The following is an 18,986-nucleotide window of genomic DNA, read 5'->3' as shown; positions in this document are numbered from 1 at the left end:
AAGTAAAATACCCTAACAGTCCCCTTTCTCCCATCTCCCCTTTCCTTCTTTATTTCTTCCACAGCACTAATCACAATATAAAATACCGCGGCTGCTGCTGCTGCTGCTAAGTCGCTTCAGTCGTGTCCGACTCTGTGTGACCCCATAGATGGCAGCCCACCAGGCTCCCCGTCCCTGGGATTCTCCAGGCAAGAACACTGGAGTAGGTTGCCATTTCCTTCTCCAAAGCATGAAAGTGAAAAGTCAAAGTGAAGTCGCTCAGTTGTGTCCAACTCTTAGCGACCCCATGGACTGCAGCCCACCAGGCTCCTCCGTCCATGGGATTTTCTAGGCAAGAGTACTGGAGTGGGGTGCCATTGCCTTCTCCGATAAAATACTGCATCTTTCACTTATTCACTGTTCATTGTCTATATTCCCACATCAGAATTTAAGTTCTATGAAGGCAGGGACCTTCTGCTTTGTTCACTGATGAATCCTCAGCAGTAAACGCACTACAAATATTTATTGAGCAAATAAATTTACTAAGAGATACTCAGACCCTCTGTTAATTTTTGTTCTTCCTAAAGTACTTCTGTGTAAGTTACATGTGAAGAGCTATTAATCACTTCCATTTCCCTCAGGTTATGAAGGAGGTAATTTTCCCCAACACACACACAACGACAAGATGTCAGAGGGGTAGCAGTAGGTAATGCCATGTCAAATAGAAAAAAAGAGAGAGAGAAAAAACTAGATGCGAACATACCAGATAAAAATAAGAAAACATGGGCTAATAATGAAACACCAATGACAGCTTTCTTATTTTCAATATCATAAGCTCGTACAGGTGAATTTATGATACCTCTTCTTTTACGAGTGAAGTAAAACTTCCTTTAAAAACTACAGATAGGTTTTTCACACAACTTTTACTTATCCAAGACAAACCTGTTGAGAAAAATACTGCTGACGTCGTCGTGGCTGATGGGGGGCTTCTTGGAGCTGGCCGCCATGCGCAGGGGCCTCAGGAAGCCATTGACGAGGATGTAGAGCTGGTGAACGTACTCCGACTCGGCCTCCACCATGGTGAACACGATCTGGTTTCTCTTCCTCATGCTTTCGGCGTGAGGAGAACAAATGTAATCCTGCACGATGGTCTTCCATTTCCTTCTACATAACCACCCTCGCATGAAGCTCTGAACCTACAGAGCAGCGGCAACAAAACAGAAGTGAATCTCAGGGAGGGGTGAGGCAGGCTTCTTAAGCTGGTCGGTAGGGTGTCCGTCCTGTGCCGCGTGTATCGTGCTCCTTCACTGGAGCACTGGTGGGCCCACCACAGAATAAATAATGTCAGGTTTGGACCAGATAGCAGGAAAAAAAAAAAAGATGAGTTTTAAAACAATACTTTTCCTCAGCTTTTCAAGTTTCTTCAATAGCTTAAGCTGTTTAGGCCTGCCTAGAAGGACAACAGAATATAATAATATTACACATATTTAGTTGTTAACATTTCAAGAAAGGAATAAATCGAAGGCTTATTCTTTAACAACATAAAGTCAGGTATTAACATTTTTTAATTGTGGTAAAAAAAAAAAAAAACACACGCATAACATAAAACGTACTGTCTTAACCATTTTTAAGTGTATAGTTCAGTAGTGTTAAGTAAAATCACACTGTTGCACATACAGATCTCCAGAACATTTTCATCTTGTGAAACTCAAACTCTATAATTGTTAAACAACTCTCCATTTCCCCCTTCCCTCAGCCCCTTGTAATTCCCATTCTACTTCCTGTTTTTATGAATTTAACTACTTTGGATAACTTACATAAGTGGCATCATTCAGTATCTTTTTGTAACAGGTTTATTTCACTTAGTATAATGGCCTCAAGGTTCATCCGTGTTGTAGCATGTGTCAGGATTTCCTTTCTTTTTAAGGCTGAATAATATTCCACTCTGTATATGTATGTGTATATAGATATATAACATTTTGTTTATCCTTTTATCTGTTGATGAACATTTGGGGTGCTTTCACCTCTTGGCTATTACATATAATGCTGCAATGGATACAGGAGTAGAAGTATCTCTTCAAAATCCTGCTTTCAATTATTTTGGATAAATATTCAGAAGTGGGATTGCTGGTAGTTCTATTTTTAAATTTTTGAGGAACCACCATACTGTCTTCTATAACAGTTGAACCATTTTACAATCTCACCAACAGAGCACAAGGGTTCCAATTTCTTCGTATCATCAACAATACTTGTTATTGGGTGTTTGGGGTTTTTTATAGTAGTCATCCTAATGGGTGTGCGATAATATTACACTGCGGTTTTGATTCGTACTTCCCTGAGGCTTAGTGATGTTGATCATCTTTTCAAGTCTTAGTGATTTCTCTAAAGAATCATCTTTGAAAGAAATGTGTATCATCTTTGGAGAAATGTCTACTCAAGTCCTTTGCCTATTTTTAAATTGGGTTTGATTTTTTGTTATGGCTATTTGAGGTTTTTTTTTTTAAGCTTAAAAAAAAACAGTGTTAGACATCAACTCATCTGACCCCTTCTTTTTACAGATGAGTAAACTAAATTTCTTGGTTAAGTTACACAGGAAAGCTACAACCAGGCTTGCCCTTCTTTTACCTGCTTTTTGTTAAGAACTATAAGGACTCTCTTTCTCAGCCACATGGGCAAAAACACACACTAAAAATTCACAATGGTGTTATCTTGTGGGGAAAAAAATAAGAAATAAAAATTAAAATCAATGTTGTAGGAAGATGGAAGCCCCTAAAACTGCTCTGAATCCCCAAGATAGGATTTGAAAAATAACAGGCCAACTGGACAAAGTGTGCTAGCCTTTGCATTTCAGCCAACAAATGTTTACTGAGCATCTTTTAAATGCCCAGGTAAATGCTGAGAGCTAAACAGAGAGGTCGGAGAAGGCAATGGCACCCCACTCCAGTACTCTTGCCTGGAAAATCCCATGGACGGAGGAGCCTGGTAGGCTGCAGTCCATGGGGTCGCTAAGAGTCAGACATGACTGCGCGACTTCACTTTCTCTTTTCACCTTCATGCATTGGAGAAGGAAATGGCAACCCACTCCAGTATTCTTGCCTGGAGAATCCCAGGGACGGGGGAGCCTGGTGGGCTGCTGTCTGTGGGGTTGCACAGAGTCGGACACGACTGAAGCGACTTAGCAGCAGCAGGAGCAAACAGAGGTATATGTCATATCCCGAACCCAAAGGCTCTGCCACTTAACCTACTGGGTGACCTTGAACTCTGGGCTCCATTTCCTTATCTACAAAATAACTGACCCCAAAATCTGAAGTCCTTTCTAAATATAAGAAAAATTATATGATAATTTATTAGTATTTGTTATATCTAAGCAGTAGATTAAGCAACAAAGCAGGTTGCAAAGTCATACATAATTGAAAGCAATAAATTACTATCAAATCATCTTTAGTATCATTGTTTTCTTCTTAACAGATTATTTTCCTTTTTTCTCATACTATTTCACCCATATGGTCTCAATTATCATGCATTTAAACAACTATTCTTCTTTTGCAATATTTAAAAGTGTCTCATTTACCAACTGATGTCAGCAGACTATCAATTTTCATAATAGGCATTCACACAGTTGTCATATCTCAAGCAATAAAAATTAAAAACACATTTTAGTAGAATTATGTGGAGAAAATTATATGCATATTATTTGGATAAATCATATGGGAAATTTCTGTGAACCAATTTCAATTTTTGGTCTCCTGAAGTTAAAAAATTATGTTGCTATTTGTAAAGATCAGCATAGAGTATCTAATTCATTTGTGGGACTTCCCTGGTGGCTTCGATGGTAAAGCCTCTGCCTACAATGCGGGAGACCCAGGTTTGATCCTTGGGTCGGGAAGATCCTCTGGAGAAGGAAATGGCAACCCACTCCAGTACTCTTGCCTGGAAAATCCCATGGACAGAGAAGCCTGGTAGGCCATAGTCCATGGGGTTGCAAAGAGTCAGACACAACTGAGCAACTAACACACACACACACAATTCATTTGTAAACATCCCTTTCCACAGAGACGTTAGTCTGATTGGGGACATAAAGGGAAATCGAGTCAAATTCAAAACCTGTTAACAAATTTAAAAGTAAGGTTTTTAAAAAATTATTTCCATTATGAAAGAGGAAGACAGGAAACTATAAAATGTATTTTATCATTATTCCTCTATTTAACAGAAATATTTTCAAAAATCAACTGAATTTGTGTTAAATAAAAGAATCTGCCTGCAATGCAGGAGATCTGGATTCGATCTCTGAGTCAGAAAGATCCTCTAGAGAAGGAAATGGCAACCTACTCCAGTATTCTTGCCTGGAGAATTCCACGGACAGAGGAGACTGGTGAGCTAGCTACAGTCCATGGGATTGCAAAGTGTCCGGCATGACTTGAGTGATTAACACAAACAAAATCTATTTACTTGAGCAATATTGCCTGCTGTGCAAAAGCTGGCTTGTTTACTTCCTAGCATTTTCTACAACAGGACAGTACTACAATTGTATTTTACTGATATCTTTGTTTATATGGAACTGCATGTTATTAAAAGAATGGTGATTGGGGGCAGGAGGAGAAGGGGACAACAGAGGATGAGATGGCTGGATGGCATCACTGACTCAATGGACAAGTGTGAGTGAACTCCGGGAGTTGGTGATGGACAGGGAGGCCTGGCGTGCTGCGATTCATGAGGTCGCAAAGAGTTGGACACGACTGAGCAACTGAACTGAACTGAACTGAACAGCATTCATCTTGTTACAATGACATAAACCAAATTTAATTTAAAGATTTTCAAATTCTAAGAGAGGAATGTTTTTATTTTGCTTTGTTATTTCTTGAAATCTGAAAACAGTGCAACTTAGTCCTAAGGAGCTTTTCTATTTCAAATTCTGAGCAATATTTAAAGCTTTATTGCAACTGAAGGGGAATAATTACCTAACATAGGAAAATAGGAATAAGAAAAAAAGAAGAAGAAATAAAATTCTGTAACTGTGCACCTTTTAACATAATATTAACACAGCTGAATCAGTGCATTTACACAGGACAACTAAGACTGTGGAATTCAAAACCGAGATGACTTAAATCAAACACAGTAGACTAGAGAGAGTGCCAGGGTCTGGTTAATTGCAGAAGTTGTATAGTTGTGACAGTAAGATGGAAGGAGTTGCTGATTATGTGGATGTTAAACAAGAAAGAAACAACAATAAAACAGAAACCTGAGCAGATGTATTGATTCACTCAGTTTTCTCACATGCTCAAAAAAATAAACTTCTCTAAATAAACACTGAAGACTAAAGCTAAAAGAAACATTTTTGAAGTGTAATTTAAAAAATACTCCCTAAAATATAAAAGTAGCACAAACACCAGAAAATTCAGCAGCACTTAAATAACCCAAACGGAGAATACCACTGTCTTAATGTCCACCTTTAGCATCCTTCTCACAGAATCCACAAATGGATTCCCAGAACTGGAAAGAAATCTCAAGCCAAAGCTTTTCCAGAGAAGTAACCATGTGTGATAATTTTTAAGCAGAAGTCAGGAAGCCACTGGGAGAGAAACACCAAGATTGTTCTTAGCTCAGAGTCAGGGTGGCAAAGACATCACTACAGAAAGACAACTGGTCCCCACCACACTCGCCCAAAGCTGGAAACCCTACCTTTTTTATCTTCTTGATGTCTGGATCCTCATCTTCTTGATTGCTTTGGTAAGGTCTCATTCGTTCCTTTGTTTTATTAAGAGCGATAATCTGTAACACAAAATTGGTCCATTTCATGACTTGGGAAACACTAGGCTAAAGCCATATATCACAGGAAGTTACGCTTACAAGGTAACTTATAAGATCCTCAGGAAACAGTCACTTTTCAGGCACATTATCTTCGTTTGATGCTAAGGCAGGGGAAGCCTGAACTTTACCCCAAACTTGTCTTATTATGCTGCTAACAAAAGTGCTTATAAGAAGTGACTGTGGAGAGTGTGAATGGGGGCCTGGGTTACAGAAACGCGAGTCCGAAACTAGACCCTGACTGCCAGCGATGACCAGACCAAGGCCTTCTCAGCATCTCAGTGGTGTGTCAAGCATCTCATCAATGGCAGCTTCCTGTAAAGCCCTCTGATCTCCAAATGCAGTGACACTCAGCTCCAAGCTCATGCTTTCTATACAGCAGAGTCACAGATCTCCTAGGGAAAATGGTAACTGCAAAGGGAACTCCAGAGCCCAGGGGCTCGGCCAAGCCAGTCAAGAAAACACAAAAAGGCAAAAAGAATGGAAACCACCTGGGGAATCTCTTTATAGCCTCAGCTCATTTTTGTGACTCAAAACCAGGTAGCCTCAGAACCACACTTAGCAATGAAATTCCTTGGACAGAGAATCTCTATCACTCAACTGCAGGCTCCTGAAAACTTAAGGACTGATTCAGATTTTACCAACAAGCAAACACTTAAAACGCTGAGATCATAGTTGCCCACTCAGACTTGTCTTTACATTTTGTCCCCACTACCAAACTCTCTCCTCTGCCATTTTTCTGGCAGGGAAGTGGGCAAATAAAAGGAGTAGGAAATAAATTATGGCTCCTGTCAAGCAACCACACAAGACAGACCTGCTACTGACAGTTTGTGGCTGCAATATATATTCAGACTAAAAAAGAACATAGTGAAGGCAGATAAGCACACACAAATAAATATTGGGGAACACTGCTTGGTGCTGAGTTTCTCTCATGGAGTAAATGCCAACCTCTTTCACTTAGCAGACAAGCATCTGCTCTAGCTAACTGTGGCGAAGACAGAACACAATAATTTTGTTTTAAATTACAGTGCCTGATATAGTCTTTTAAAATGCAGGTTTGTTATGTTTTTTGTTGTTGTTTTCACTATCTCAGATTTCAGGGTTGGATCGGGATGTTAACAACACTAATGATATGGTGGACAGTCTGCAACTTTTCATCCTCAGAGAAGCAATCAGATCCCAATGGGAACATCAGCTTAAACCCTGCTCTGTCTGCTGGAGGTGAGGTACACGGGCAGCAGGAGGTGAAAACCCTCTCAGAATTTGCAGAGTAAGTCTCAAAAGAAGATGTGAGGAAATGAAGAAGAAAATGTTGAATGACAGAGAAACAAGAAAGTACCCAGATTGAGGAGCCTGCGGTTTGTTTCTATCAACAAAGTTACAATCAGCAGTAGGTTTCATTCTGTCCTGTTCTTTTCTTTGAAGCTAAGAGGACACTATTGCACCACTGGTCAGAAAGAGTGGAAAAACTGCACTTTCTACATTCCTCTGCAATTCTTCAGGTATTGCTCACTTCCCACAAGGGATGACAGGACAACAAAGGGAGGTACACTCAGGTTTCTGTATACAGATGGAGGCACCTTGGGGAGGAGGGGGGACCCACAGACACCGCAACGGCTGCCGTCTCCACGACCACCTGAGTCAATCTCACTCTATGGGGGTGCAAAGCCCGAGGAGTTCACAGTGAGGGTAGGGCAGGGAGGGAGGCAGGAATTCCAGCTTCAGGAAACAAATGCACCCTAGCATATGTCACATACTTTAACCCAAATGAGTTTTTCAAAATTCTATAGAGAAGGTTGGACTCTTTGGACGGAGAAAAAAAGCAAAGACTTTCTGACTTCATGTCTGGACCTTCTTTAGTTGTCATTCAGACTTTTACACTGAATCTATGACAGGTTCACAATAATCATTACTATGAATCCATCTGAAAACAGATAAATACTGTAGTCAATTCTTGAATATTCGAGCAAATGAATGACATCAGGAGCACACATAATGTAAAGCTGCATATTATCCTGATATTTTACTGTACATATTTACCTAATCCTAACTTAGAAAATATATTCATTTCTCATGTACCTGTGATGGCAGAGGACTAAGTTTGGGATCAAAATTTTGCCCCTATAGGCTTTAAGTAACCATAAGGAGATGACAATAAACATGAAACAATGAGGAGTCTATCAACTAGGAAATACCTCTGATTTAAGCCTTTCGATTTCTGTGTCTTGATCTTCAAGTTGATGCCGGAGTTGGTTAGCTGCAATTTTTTCTGTCTCTACGATCTGAACTAGATGAATGTACTTCTGCATTAATACTTCCCTCTCAATCAAAATGTCTGCATAACTTAAGAGAAAATTACAGTTAGTCATTGAGATATTATTCTACTACAGTTTCATATAGAACAGCATACTCTATGTTTATTTTAAAAGAAGCCATAGAGTTTAACTAACTCTATGTAAACATTAACGTTTGACTTACATTTGGTATACTTTAACTATGTAGACTTTGAATCATCACCTTTTTACATCACCTTTAGAAGAGTTGATTTTACAATGGCAGCAACTCACAACTTTGTCATATAAATGAGAAAGATGCAAAACAAATCTATTATTTTATAAAGAAAATAGTGGAACTTCTTTAATAAAAACTGAAGTCTTTGAATTGATGGAACATATTTAAAGTATTTCACGGGGTAAGGCACCAGCCAATCAGAATAAACCAACTACCAAGCAGAATGAATGCAGGAACCATCAGAAGAGGCCCTGGCTGCAGAGAACCCCGATGACTGTACCACCAGCCTGGCTCTCTTCAGGATTATGCGACCTCTGAATTCACGATTCCCAAAACCATTAGAGGCAAAAACTTTATTCTAAAAACAAGTGTAGATTCTTGGGCCCTGACATCATCAGCCTAACTTGTTTCCACTACTTTGGCCAAGTGTGAAAAGCAAGACATTCTCTCTTAGATTTTTTATTGATCTCTGCGGCACCCAGATTTTTGCTTCCAGAGCTTCTTGTGCTATTTAGGGTGGTAAAATGTTTGTTTACCCATTCCCATAATCTTTTCCATATGATGTGATAACAGTAATAAATAATAACTATTTACTGAGCATGTAGGATGTATCACTGGAGAAGGCAATGGCACCCCACTCCAGTACTCTTGCCTGGAAAATCCCATGGATGGAGGAGCCTGGTAGGCTGCAGTCCATGGGGTCGCTAAGAGTCGGACACGACTGAGCGACTTCACTTTCACTTTTCACTTTCTTGCATTGGAGAAGGAAATGGCAACCCACTCCAGTGTTCTTGCCTGGAGAATCCCAGGGACGGCGGAGCCTGATGGGCGGCTGTCTATGGGGTCGCACAGAGTCGGACACGACTGAAGCGACTTAGCAGCAGTAGCAGCAGCAGGATGTATCATATATATTCTCTTACTCCCAGAAACCCCAAGAGACAGACTTTATCACTTCAATTGTACAGAGAAAGAATCTGATCCTCACAGCTAATAGGTGGCAGGGCTGGGATTCAAATCAAGGTCTGTCTGACCCCAAGCTCATGTTCTTAACCACAAGATAAACTGTCTCTCTAATGAGAAACAGCACACTGGATATAAACAAGAATATAATAACAGATAAGTTTTGAGCTATCTGTCCCCTTGATATATCTTCTACCCCACTACCTCTTCTTTGAGAACCTGGGCTGTGGCAGTCCTGTTTATACCACAAAATCTGCCCTCATGACCACATGGCACTGGTCTAAAAAGAGATAACTGGCCCAAGCTAAACCAAGCTGGATTATTTCTCTTTGGAATCTGGGAGTGTGCCTCTGACTTATTTGCTTGAACTGAGATGATATAAACTTGGAAACTCAGATCACTATTATTATCAGCCACATTTGGCCACACCCATGCCAAAACAAAGATAGAAAAGAATAAGCAGATGTTCAGAAAAACCTTTGGCTCTTTAGTTTCTGGTCCCAGACCCTCATGATATCCGAATATAATTTTACCCTTGGGTTTGGTGAGATCCTATTGCAGTTTCCACGTAATAAATTCTCTTTCTAGCCTACACTAGTTTGAAATAGATTTTTGTTGCCACTGCTGCTAAGTCGCTTCAGTCGTGTCCGACTCTGTGCGACCCCATAGATGGCAGCCCACCAGGCTCCCCCGTCCCTGGGATTCTCCAGGCAAGAACATTGGAGTGGGTTGCCATTTCCTTCTCCAATGCATGAAAGTGAAAAGTGAAAGGGAAGTCGCTCAGTCATGTCCGACTCTTAGCGACCCCATGGACTGCACCCTACCAAGCTCCTCCATCCATGGGATTTTCCAGGCAAGAGTGCTGGAGTGGGGTGCCATTACTTGGAACTAAAAGAGTCTTAAGACAATTCTAAAAATCACAATTTTAGTTCAGTTATCTCAACCTTCTCAGCACTTACATCATGTGTGCCATTAGTGTTAGAAAAAAAAAAAAAGCATAGTGTCAGCAATATTTTAAGTCACTTGTTCTAAGAAATTACCCTAAGAGAAGGAAGAAAGGCTGTGTAAGTGTAAACGGGAAAAGGGGGAAAGGAGAAAAAAAAGGCACGGTCCTCAAAGAAATATGCTTTAGGGTACTTTAAAAGGAGGATGTAATAATAGCGCATGAGAAAATTACTTATTATAATAAAAACTCTACCCTTTCTCACCGGTTTTATTAGAAATATGCCAAATTTATTACAAACATGTTAGATCACTGTTAGGCAGCAAAAGAGTATTTTATTTTCTTCTATAAAAAGAAAAAGTCCAGACCAGTATGTAGAGCTGAATTCATGCAGACTTATCATTGATATATCTGGCTCCCTTCATTTCCAAGGTCCTGCTGAAATGCTAGGAAAACTGGTTTTTGTTTAAAGAAGGAAACCATAACAGCATTATAAAACAGGAAAATACGTCATCAACAGACCAGAAGTTTTATGAAATTCCACGAAGAGGAAAACCAAGAAGAATCAGAATGGTGGGAAAATCAGAGCAAGGAAACCACACAGGCAGACCCCTTGCAGAGGCATGGTTCCCACCAAGAGTGGCCAGAGAAGCTCCAAGTCCAGAATCAACAAAGGACAGGAGACGGCAAGGGAAGGATCATCAGGGTCTTCATTAAACAAGAGCCTTCAGAACATCTGGAAGTTAGGTTCCTCCTCTTCCCATTTTACAAGATAAAGAAAGAAAAGGTCCAACAGGCAAGAATGACATGCCCTCAAGTCAGCCGAAGATCTGCTCTCTGTAGAAAGCAGGCCGCCTTCCCAAAGAAGGCTCCTCATGAAGGGGTTAGACTCAGGGAGCAGAGCTTGGCTTTATATCACATCCACTGCAGACACAAGACAGAGAGCAAAAGGGAAAGGGAGAGGGACTAGGAGTGAAATACACTGTGTGACTTTTCTATCGGGTAACAAATTACCACAAATACAGTGGTTTAAACAGCACATACATATTATCTCATAGATTCTGTGGGTCAGTGTAGCTGGATCCTCAACTCAGAGTCTCCCAAGGTTGCTATCAAGGCGTCAGCCCAGGTGCCTTCTGTTCTAGAGGCGTGAATGAGAGAAGCCACACTCACGTTCACTCAGGCTGTTGGAAAAAGGGATTTTCTTGCAGCTACAGAACTCAGGCAGTTTGCGTCTTCAAGACCAGCCGGAGAGCATCTCTGACCTCAGGGGTGGGCTTCTACCCCCACCTCCCTCATTTGATTAAGTCAGGCCACTGAGGAAAAGCTCCTTTTTAATTAACTCAAAATCAACTGATTTAGGACCTTAATTAACCTGCAAAATCCCTTTTCCTTTGCCATAGAATGTAATCTAGAAGCCACTATTCACTCGTGTTTGCTATATACTAGTTGCTGGTAGCCAAGTCACAGGTGCCACCCAAGCACACTAAAGGGGGTGGAACCTGACAAGGGAGAGTCCCAGCCAACCTTGCTGCCATTGCCCACATACCTGAAAACGAAGCCTGCACAACCACACAAGGCACAGACAGACCCTTGTTCACAGTCACAGCGTTAAGCCCAGGCCAGCTGCCTATAGTAACCCTCAAGATCCTGCATTTAGAAACAAAGATCACTAGACACTTGAGAAAATTAATCCCTAAGAAAAGTAGTAGGCGGCACGCAAGATGACCCCTAGTGATGGAACAGATCACAGCAAAAGTGATGGGATGGGACTTCCAAGATCAGTGTACTAGGAGACTCTGGATTCCATCTTATTATTGGCCTTCTCTTATCTTGCCAGTTTGTGCTGGCCACTGCCATGTCGTGAGCTGCTACATGGAGAGGCCCACACAGACAGAAACTGAGAGAGGCCTCAGCCAACAGCTGATGAGAAACTGAGGCTTTAGTCCAACAACTGGCAAGGAAGTGAATCCAACCAACAATCATGTGAGTGAGTACCTTTTGAACCTGCTGATGTGACTGCAGACCTGGCTGACACCAGGATTGCTGCCTTGCGTCCTCAGGGCAGACGCATCCAGCAAAACCATACCTAGATTCCCGAGCCACAGACACTGCTGGGGACCGTAAGTTGTTTATTGTTTGTTTTTTTGTTTTTTGTTTTTTGTTTTTTTTGTAAATGATGCATTTATTGTGATTATTCTTGTTTAATTTTTTTTTTTTTTCATTTTCACCAAGAAGTTTATTGTTTTAAGCATTGGGGAGTAAACTGTCAAGCGGCAAGAGTTAATAAGTAAAGCCTCAAATGAACAAACAGAAGAGATACTAGGGAAACAAGACTAATCAGGCTACAGAGATTTATTATCTTCAGAGAGATATGGAAGGATAGTAAAGCCATAAAACAAAAAGCGGCTGGAAAAGAAGTGATCAGATAAAAGGAAGAGTTCTTGGAAACAAAAACAATTATTGAAAATTTTCAGGTCAATGAATGTGCTAACCAATAAACCAGACATGGCTAAAATCTAAGCTGGGTGGTGGCAGAGATAAAGAACACTGAACAAAAATACAAAGAGATTAAAAATAGGAAAGAAAATTTGAGCAGCCTGGAGTACAGATCCAAGAAGTCTAAAAACTATCTTATGGGAGTTTCAGAAGGAAAAAAAAACACAGACTGTGATGGGGAGAAAATAATCAAGAAATTCAAGAAACCTTCCTTGAACTGAACACAGTACAGTTCAAATAGAAAGGCTAATCCAAATGCCAGAGAGAACAAATTTAAAAAATGTCATACCCTCTCACACCCTTGTAAAATATCAGAGCTCTAAGGATAGAGAAAAATTATGAAATCTTCCAAAGAGAAACCATAGGTTAGCTAAAGAAAGTGAGTATCAAGCAGATGCGTTCCTCCTCAGTAACCTAGGGAGTTAGATCACAATAGAGAATTGAACACCAGCCTTGATAGTTGGTACGTAACATTTGTATAACCATGATGCAAATGCCCCTCACTGTTTTTTAATTTTCAGAACCAACAGTGGTTTAATTAAATTTATAGAACAGAAGGTAAATGTTTAAAAAAGTTTATAAACAGAGAATAAATAATAGTGAAAGTAATAAAACCTCAGGGTTAGAAGAGAGAAAAGAACAATAAAAACATATTAAATGTCTCAAATTATGTATCTTGCATAGCAGAGAGTCAATACACACTGTCCAAAGTTGGTAAATTAACAGAGGCTTAATGATATGATTTTAAGATATAAAGTCAACCATTGTGAGTAACACAAACAGAGGGGACAGAGGAAGGAGAGGTAAGAGATTTGTAAGAGTCTTAAAGTCTTCATCTTTATAACAGGGAGCCAATAATATTGCTTAAAATTATTGAGTCAAGAAATAGATAAAAGGACGTCATAGAAAATAATATATGTATGAATAATAAATACAGAAAAAAGGTGCTACTACTTAATCATATAAATAAAAATTGTTTCTTTCACAAGGGCTTCCCTTGTGGCTCAGCTGGTAAAGAATCTGCCTGCAATGAGGGAGACCTGGGTTTGATCCCTGGATTGGGAAGATCCCTTGGAGAATGGAAAGGCTACCTAGCCTGGAGAATTCCATGGATTATATAGTCCACAGGGTCACAAAGAGTCAGACATGACTGCACAACTTTCACTTTTAAAAACTGTTTATCAAATGTATCAAGAGTTTCAGTAAACAATGCTACTCAGCGCCAGCAAAGATATGTTAAAACGGCTACACTACTGGAGTGAACTATGTCACAATATGTATCAAGATACACTAAAAAGGTCATACACATCCTTGGTCATTGTAATTACACTTCTAATAATCTAACCCAAGGAAAATAAACAGAGGTTTGCACAAAGATGTACAAAGAAACAAGATGTGCATTCATTAATTATTTTAATGACTATAAGAAAGTGCAAACAATCTAAATGTACATGTATATAATATGGAAGTGATTAAACAAGCAATAGTAGATCTACACAGTGGAATGATACATGCCATTTACAATCATATTTTAAAAGAACAGTAACATAATGAAGAGATATCCAAGACTTACTAATAAGTGAACAACAACAATAACAAAAACTCCAGGAGACAAAAATAAACATGTTTTGTGCATGCACATAAGTTCAGTTGCAGAGAGAGAAAATTATGTATATCACAGATATAAGGGTTGGGAAGGAGGGGTGACCAAGAGGGAATGATAGGCACTCCAAATACAAAGAGCAGTGTTCTTTCACTAGTAAAATTATGGGTAATTTTTAATTAACTTCTTTTGTGCTTTTCTGTATTTTTCCAGCACCTCTATAATTTTAAGTGGAAACCCCACATACACCAATCCTAATGACAGATATTTATTCTGTGAGACAGGATTATGTAATGTTTATTTCCTTCTTAATATGTCCCTATGGCTTCAAATTCATTCTTTCATCCAATGTTTATTGACCGGTATGTACCCAGAAACTGTTCAAAGCACTGGAGACAGGAGTAAACAAAGCAGAAAAAAACCAAAAAAAAACCTGTGCTCTTGTGAAGTTTATACGGTAGTACAGAGCAAAAAAAAAAACAAGGTCTTAATGACCTAGATAACCATGATAATGTGGTCACTTACCTAGAGCCAGACATCCTGGAGTGTGAAGTCAGGTAGGTCTTAGGAAACATCACTATAAACAAAGCTATTGGAGGTGATGGAATTCCAGCTGAGCTATTCCAAATCCTAAACAATGATGCTGTGAAAGTGCTGCACTCAACACATCAGCAAATTTGGAAAACAGCACTGGCCACAGGACTGGAAAGAGTCAGTTCTCATTCCAATCCCAAAGAAGGGAAATGCCAAAGAATGTTCAAACTGCCATATAATTGTGCCCATGCCAGTAAGGTTTTTCTCAAAATTCTTCAAGCTAGGCTTCAGCAGTATGTGAACCTAGAACTTCCACATAGACAAGCTGGATTTAGAAAAGACAGAGGAACCAGAGATCAAATTGCCAACATTCTCTGGATAAGCAAAGAAATTCCAGAAAAACATCTACTGCTGCTTCATTGACTATGTTAAAGCCTTTGACAGTATGGATCACAACAAACTGTGGAAAATTCTTAAAGAGGTGGGAATACCACACCACCTTATCTGTCTCCTAAGAAACCTGTATATGGGTCAAGAAGCAACAGTTAGAACTGGACATGGAACAATGACTGGTTCAAAATTGGGAAAGGACTGCATCAAAGCTGTGTATTTTCACCCTGCTTATTTAACTTATATGCAGAGTACATCATGCAAAAAAGCAAAGAGGAACTAAGCCTCTTGATGAGGGTGAAAGAGCAGAGTGAAAAAGCTGGCTTAAAACTCAACACTCAAAAACCTAAGATCATGGCATCCAGTCCATCACTTTACGGCAAATAGAAGGGGAAAAGCAGAAGCAGTACCAGATTTTATTTTCTGTGGCTCCAAAATCATTGTGGATGGTGACTGCAGCCATGAAATTAAAAGATGCTTGATCCTTGGAAAGAAAGTAATGACAAACCTAGACAGCATATTAAAAAGCAGAGATATCACTTTGCTGACAATGGTCCATATAGTCAATGCTATGGTCCTTCCAATAGTCATGTATGGATACGAGAGTTGGAGCATAAAGAAGGTTGAGCACCAAAGAATTGATGCCTTCAAATTGTGGTGTTGGAGAAGATTCTTGAGAGTCCCTTGGACTGCAAGGAGATCAAATTAGTCAGTCTTAAAGGAACTCCACCCTGAATAGTCATTGGAAGGACTGATGCTGAAGCTGAAGCTCTAATACTTTGGCCACCTGATGCAAGGAGCCAACTCCCTGGAAAAGATCCTGATGCTGGGAAAAACTGAAGGAAAAAGGAGAAGGGAGTGGCAGAGGAAGAGACGGTTAGATAGCATCACTGACTCAGTGGACATAAATCTGAGCAAATTCCATGAGACAGTGAAGGACAGGGGAGCCTGGTGTGCTGCAGTCCATGGGGTCGCAAAGAGTCAGGCACAACTTGCGACTGAACAACAACACAGCAAAAGACATTAATATAAGAAAAATCTGTAGTGTGCTGTTGCTGTTTCGTCCTTCTCCAGGGGATGTTCACAACCCAGGGATCAAATCCATGTCTCCTGCATTGGCAGGTGGATTCTTTATCACTAAGGCATCTGGGAAGCCCAAGCAGTATGCTACTGGTGATCAGTACCTTAAAGGAAAAAAACAGAGGAGTAGGAAAGGAAATGGGGGAGATGGGGTTACCATTTTAACCAGGGTATGAGAGAGGCTCTTTACTGAGAAGCCAGCACTGGAGTAATAAATGATCAGAGAAGAGAGCCTTGTGGCCAGCTCAGGGGAAGCCTGACAGGTAGAGGAAACAGTAAGTGCAAAAGCTCTGTGGTGGAAGTGGGTCTGGCCTGTATGGGAATGGCAAAGTGGCTGGTTTACTAGGGGGCATACATGAGAGGCAGAAGAGGGGACAGGATTTTAATGCATGTAGGGTTCTAGAGACCAATCTAAAGTCTCGGTTTTCACCCTGTATGAGATGCAGAACTTTAATCAGAGGCATGGCAAGATCTGACTTCTTTACAGGATCACACTGGATGCTGTGATACGAAAGGACAGAGCTGAGGGGTGGAGTATAAAGAAGAAAAGGAAACCAGTGGAATTTCCACAATAATCCAGGAAAAGTGTTAAAGACTAGTCCATGCTAGATGATCATCTAGACGATCATGTAGCATGGGACCTGGCACAAAACAGTCATTCAAATGAAATCATTGTCAAATGAAAAAAAAGTCACTTAATATGATTTGTTTTGCACAGTTTATTCTTTTTACAAAATAATTTGCTTTTCTCATAATTTTCAAGTCATTTGAAGTATTTCATTGGGTCTCCCTAGTTTACTCTTATGGGGATATTGTCCCACCTTAAAAATCATAGTTTTTTTTTTATGTACACCACTAGTAAAATAAAAAATGTACTACAGACCGGGTCAAATCATTGAAGACACATGCACGGCTTCCCTTTAGTGTAAGAGTTTTCAGAGCACTGCTATTTCTCTTCTACTATATTATCAATACATGTTTTGTCTGATTAAATTTTCTGGTTACTAGATAATGCTCAGGTTTAAGTGTTTCAGTCTAAACTATTCATTACTTCTGTTTTGCAATTTATTCACATATTAGTTTTTGTTATTCAGTTTAAGATTCCTTGAGAAAAAACGGTTCCTCACTGCCAAAGGAAATAATAAAATTAAGCCATATAAATGAACATGATGAAAACCAAACTAAGCTGTTGAGTACCAACAGATGGCAAGTCTGAGAAATATATATGGGAGTAAAATATTCTTGGGTAATATGTATAATCAAAACCACTACTCCATGCAAGAGAGAAGAAATATTCCAGTAGAATCCTGAAGAGTTCAGAGATAAGGCACAGTATAAAATCACAGGCCTTAAAATTATCAGGAAGGAATTTTACTTGGGCCAGAACCTTATCTGAGTTATTCTGCCCTGTCTTTTTTTGTCCTTCAGCTGCTCCAAGTCTTCGTTGTGGCAGGGTCTTTAAGTTGAGGCATGCGGGATCTAGTTTCCTGACCAGGGACTGAACCTTGGCCCCCTGCACTGGGAGCACAGAGTCTTAGCCCCTGGACCACCAGGGAAGTCCTTTATCCTAGCTATTTTGATTGAAGATATATTTGCTAATGAGAGAGAGAGATGTGTCTAATACGCTGCTGCTGCTGCTAAGTCGCTTCAGTCGTGTCCAACTCTGTGCGACCCATAGACGGCAGCCCACCAGGCTTTCCCGTCCCTGGGATTCTCCAGGCAAGAACACTGGAGTGGGTTGCCATTTCTAATACGCTAGACAATTATAATTACAATTAGCATATATATCTAGCATATCAGAGAAAGGGAGAGAACTACAGTAAAACCCAAACTAAAAAGCTGTATAATGGGTAACTGAAGAAACAGTTTCACTAGCTCCAGGGTTATGCTAAATTTTATTGAGAAAACTTTGGAATCAGCATTCAGAGGCATCGTGGAGTCTTTGGGAACTGGAGAAATCCAGTTCAGGATGACAGCATTGTGGTTCCCAGCTAAACAATGTTTGAGCACAGGCAGCAGCACTCTTATCTAAGCAAGACCAGGCCTTCAGGCATCATTACAGCCACCTTAACATTGCTACCCTCCATTTTTCTGGCTCTCAACTGCTCTTACATCAATAGGTCCACTCCACTAGCTTATCAATATTTTCCAGGTATCACATCAGTGTTAGAGGTTCTAACACTAATTTACTCCCACTAATCTCTTTTTTTCTACAAACAGGCTCTTCTTTCCTACACTGTCCCCTTTACAATAAGTGGAAACTCAAGCATCTCTGTTAGGAGAGATCAAAAAAAGAAATAAAATTTAAGGACTAAGGATGTCAGAGTTGGACTATAAAGAAAGCTGAGTGCCGAAGAATTGATGCTTTAGAACTGTGGTATTGAAGAAGACTCTTGAGAGTCCCTTGGACTGCAAGGAGATCCAACCAGTCCATCCTGAAGGAGACCAGTCCTGAATATTCACCGGAAGGGACTGATGCTGAAGCTGAAATTCCAATACTTTGGCCACCTAATTCGAAGAACTGACTCACTAGAAAAGACCCTGATGCTGGGAAAGATTGAAGGCAGGAGGAGAAGGGGGTGACAGAGGATGAGCTGGTTGGATGGCATCACTGACTCAATGGCCATGAGTTTGAGTAAGCTCCGGGAGTTGGTGATGGACAGGGAAGCCTGGTGTGCTGCA

The 18,986-nt window shown here is 40.2% G+C and overlaps 1 protein-coding gene across 2 annotated transcripts in view; it reads right to left on the bottom strand.

Moving 5' to 3' along the window:
* The window catches only part of RASGRF2 (Ras protein specific guanine nucleotide releasing factor 2), a 265,280-nt gene that overhangs the window by 157,095 nt on the left and 89,199 nt on the right, over positions 1-18,986 (bottom strand). For both annotated transcript variants that reach the window (XM_002689373.7, XM_024995302.2), the window contains exons 3-5: positions 7,980-8,127; positions 5,659-5,748; positions 922-1,175 (exon numbers count right to left, since the gene is read on the bottom strand). In XM_002689373.7, the coding sequence (XP_002689419.4) occupies positions 922-1,175; positions 5,659-5,748; positions 7,980-8,127 (492 nt within the window). The remainder of the gene's footprint in view (positions 1-921; positions 1,176-5,658; positions 5,749-7,979; positions 8,128-18,986) is intronic.

Source organism: Bos taurus, chromosome 7, assembly GCF_002263795.3.
Source record: "Bos taurus isolate L1 Dominette 01449 registration number 42190680 breed Hereford chromosome 7, ARS-UCD2.0, whole genome shotgun sequence".
Taxonomy (NCBI): Eukaryota; Metazoa; Chordata; class Mammalia; order Artiodactyla; family Bovidae; genus Bos; species Bos taurus.
Note: the sequence above shows the minus strand (reverse complement) of the source record. Positions and strands in the feature narration are given on the sequence as shown.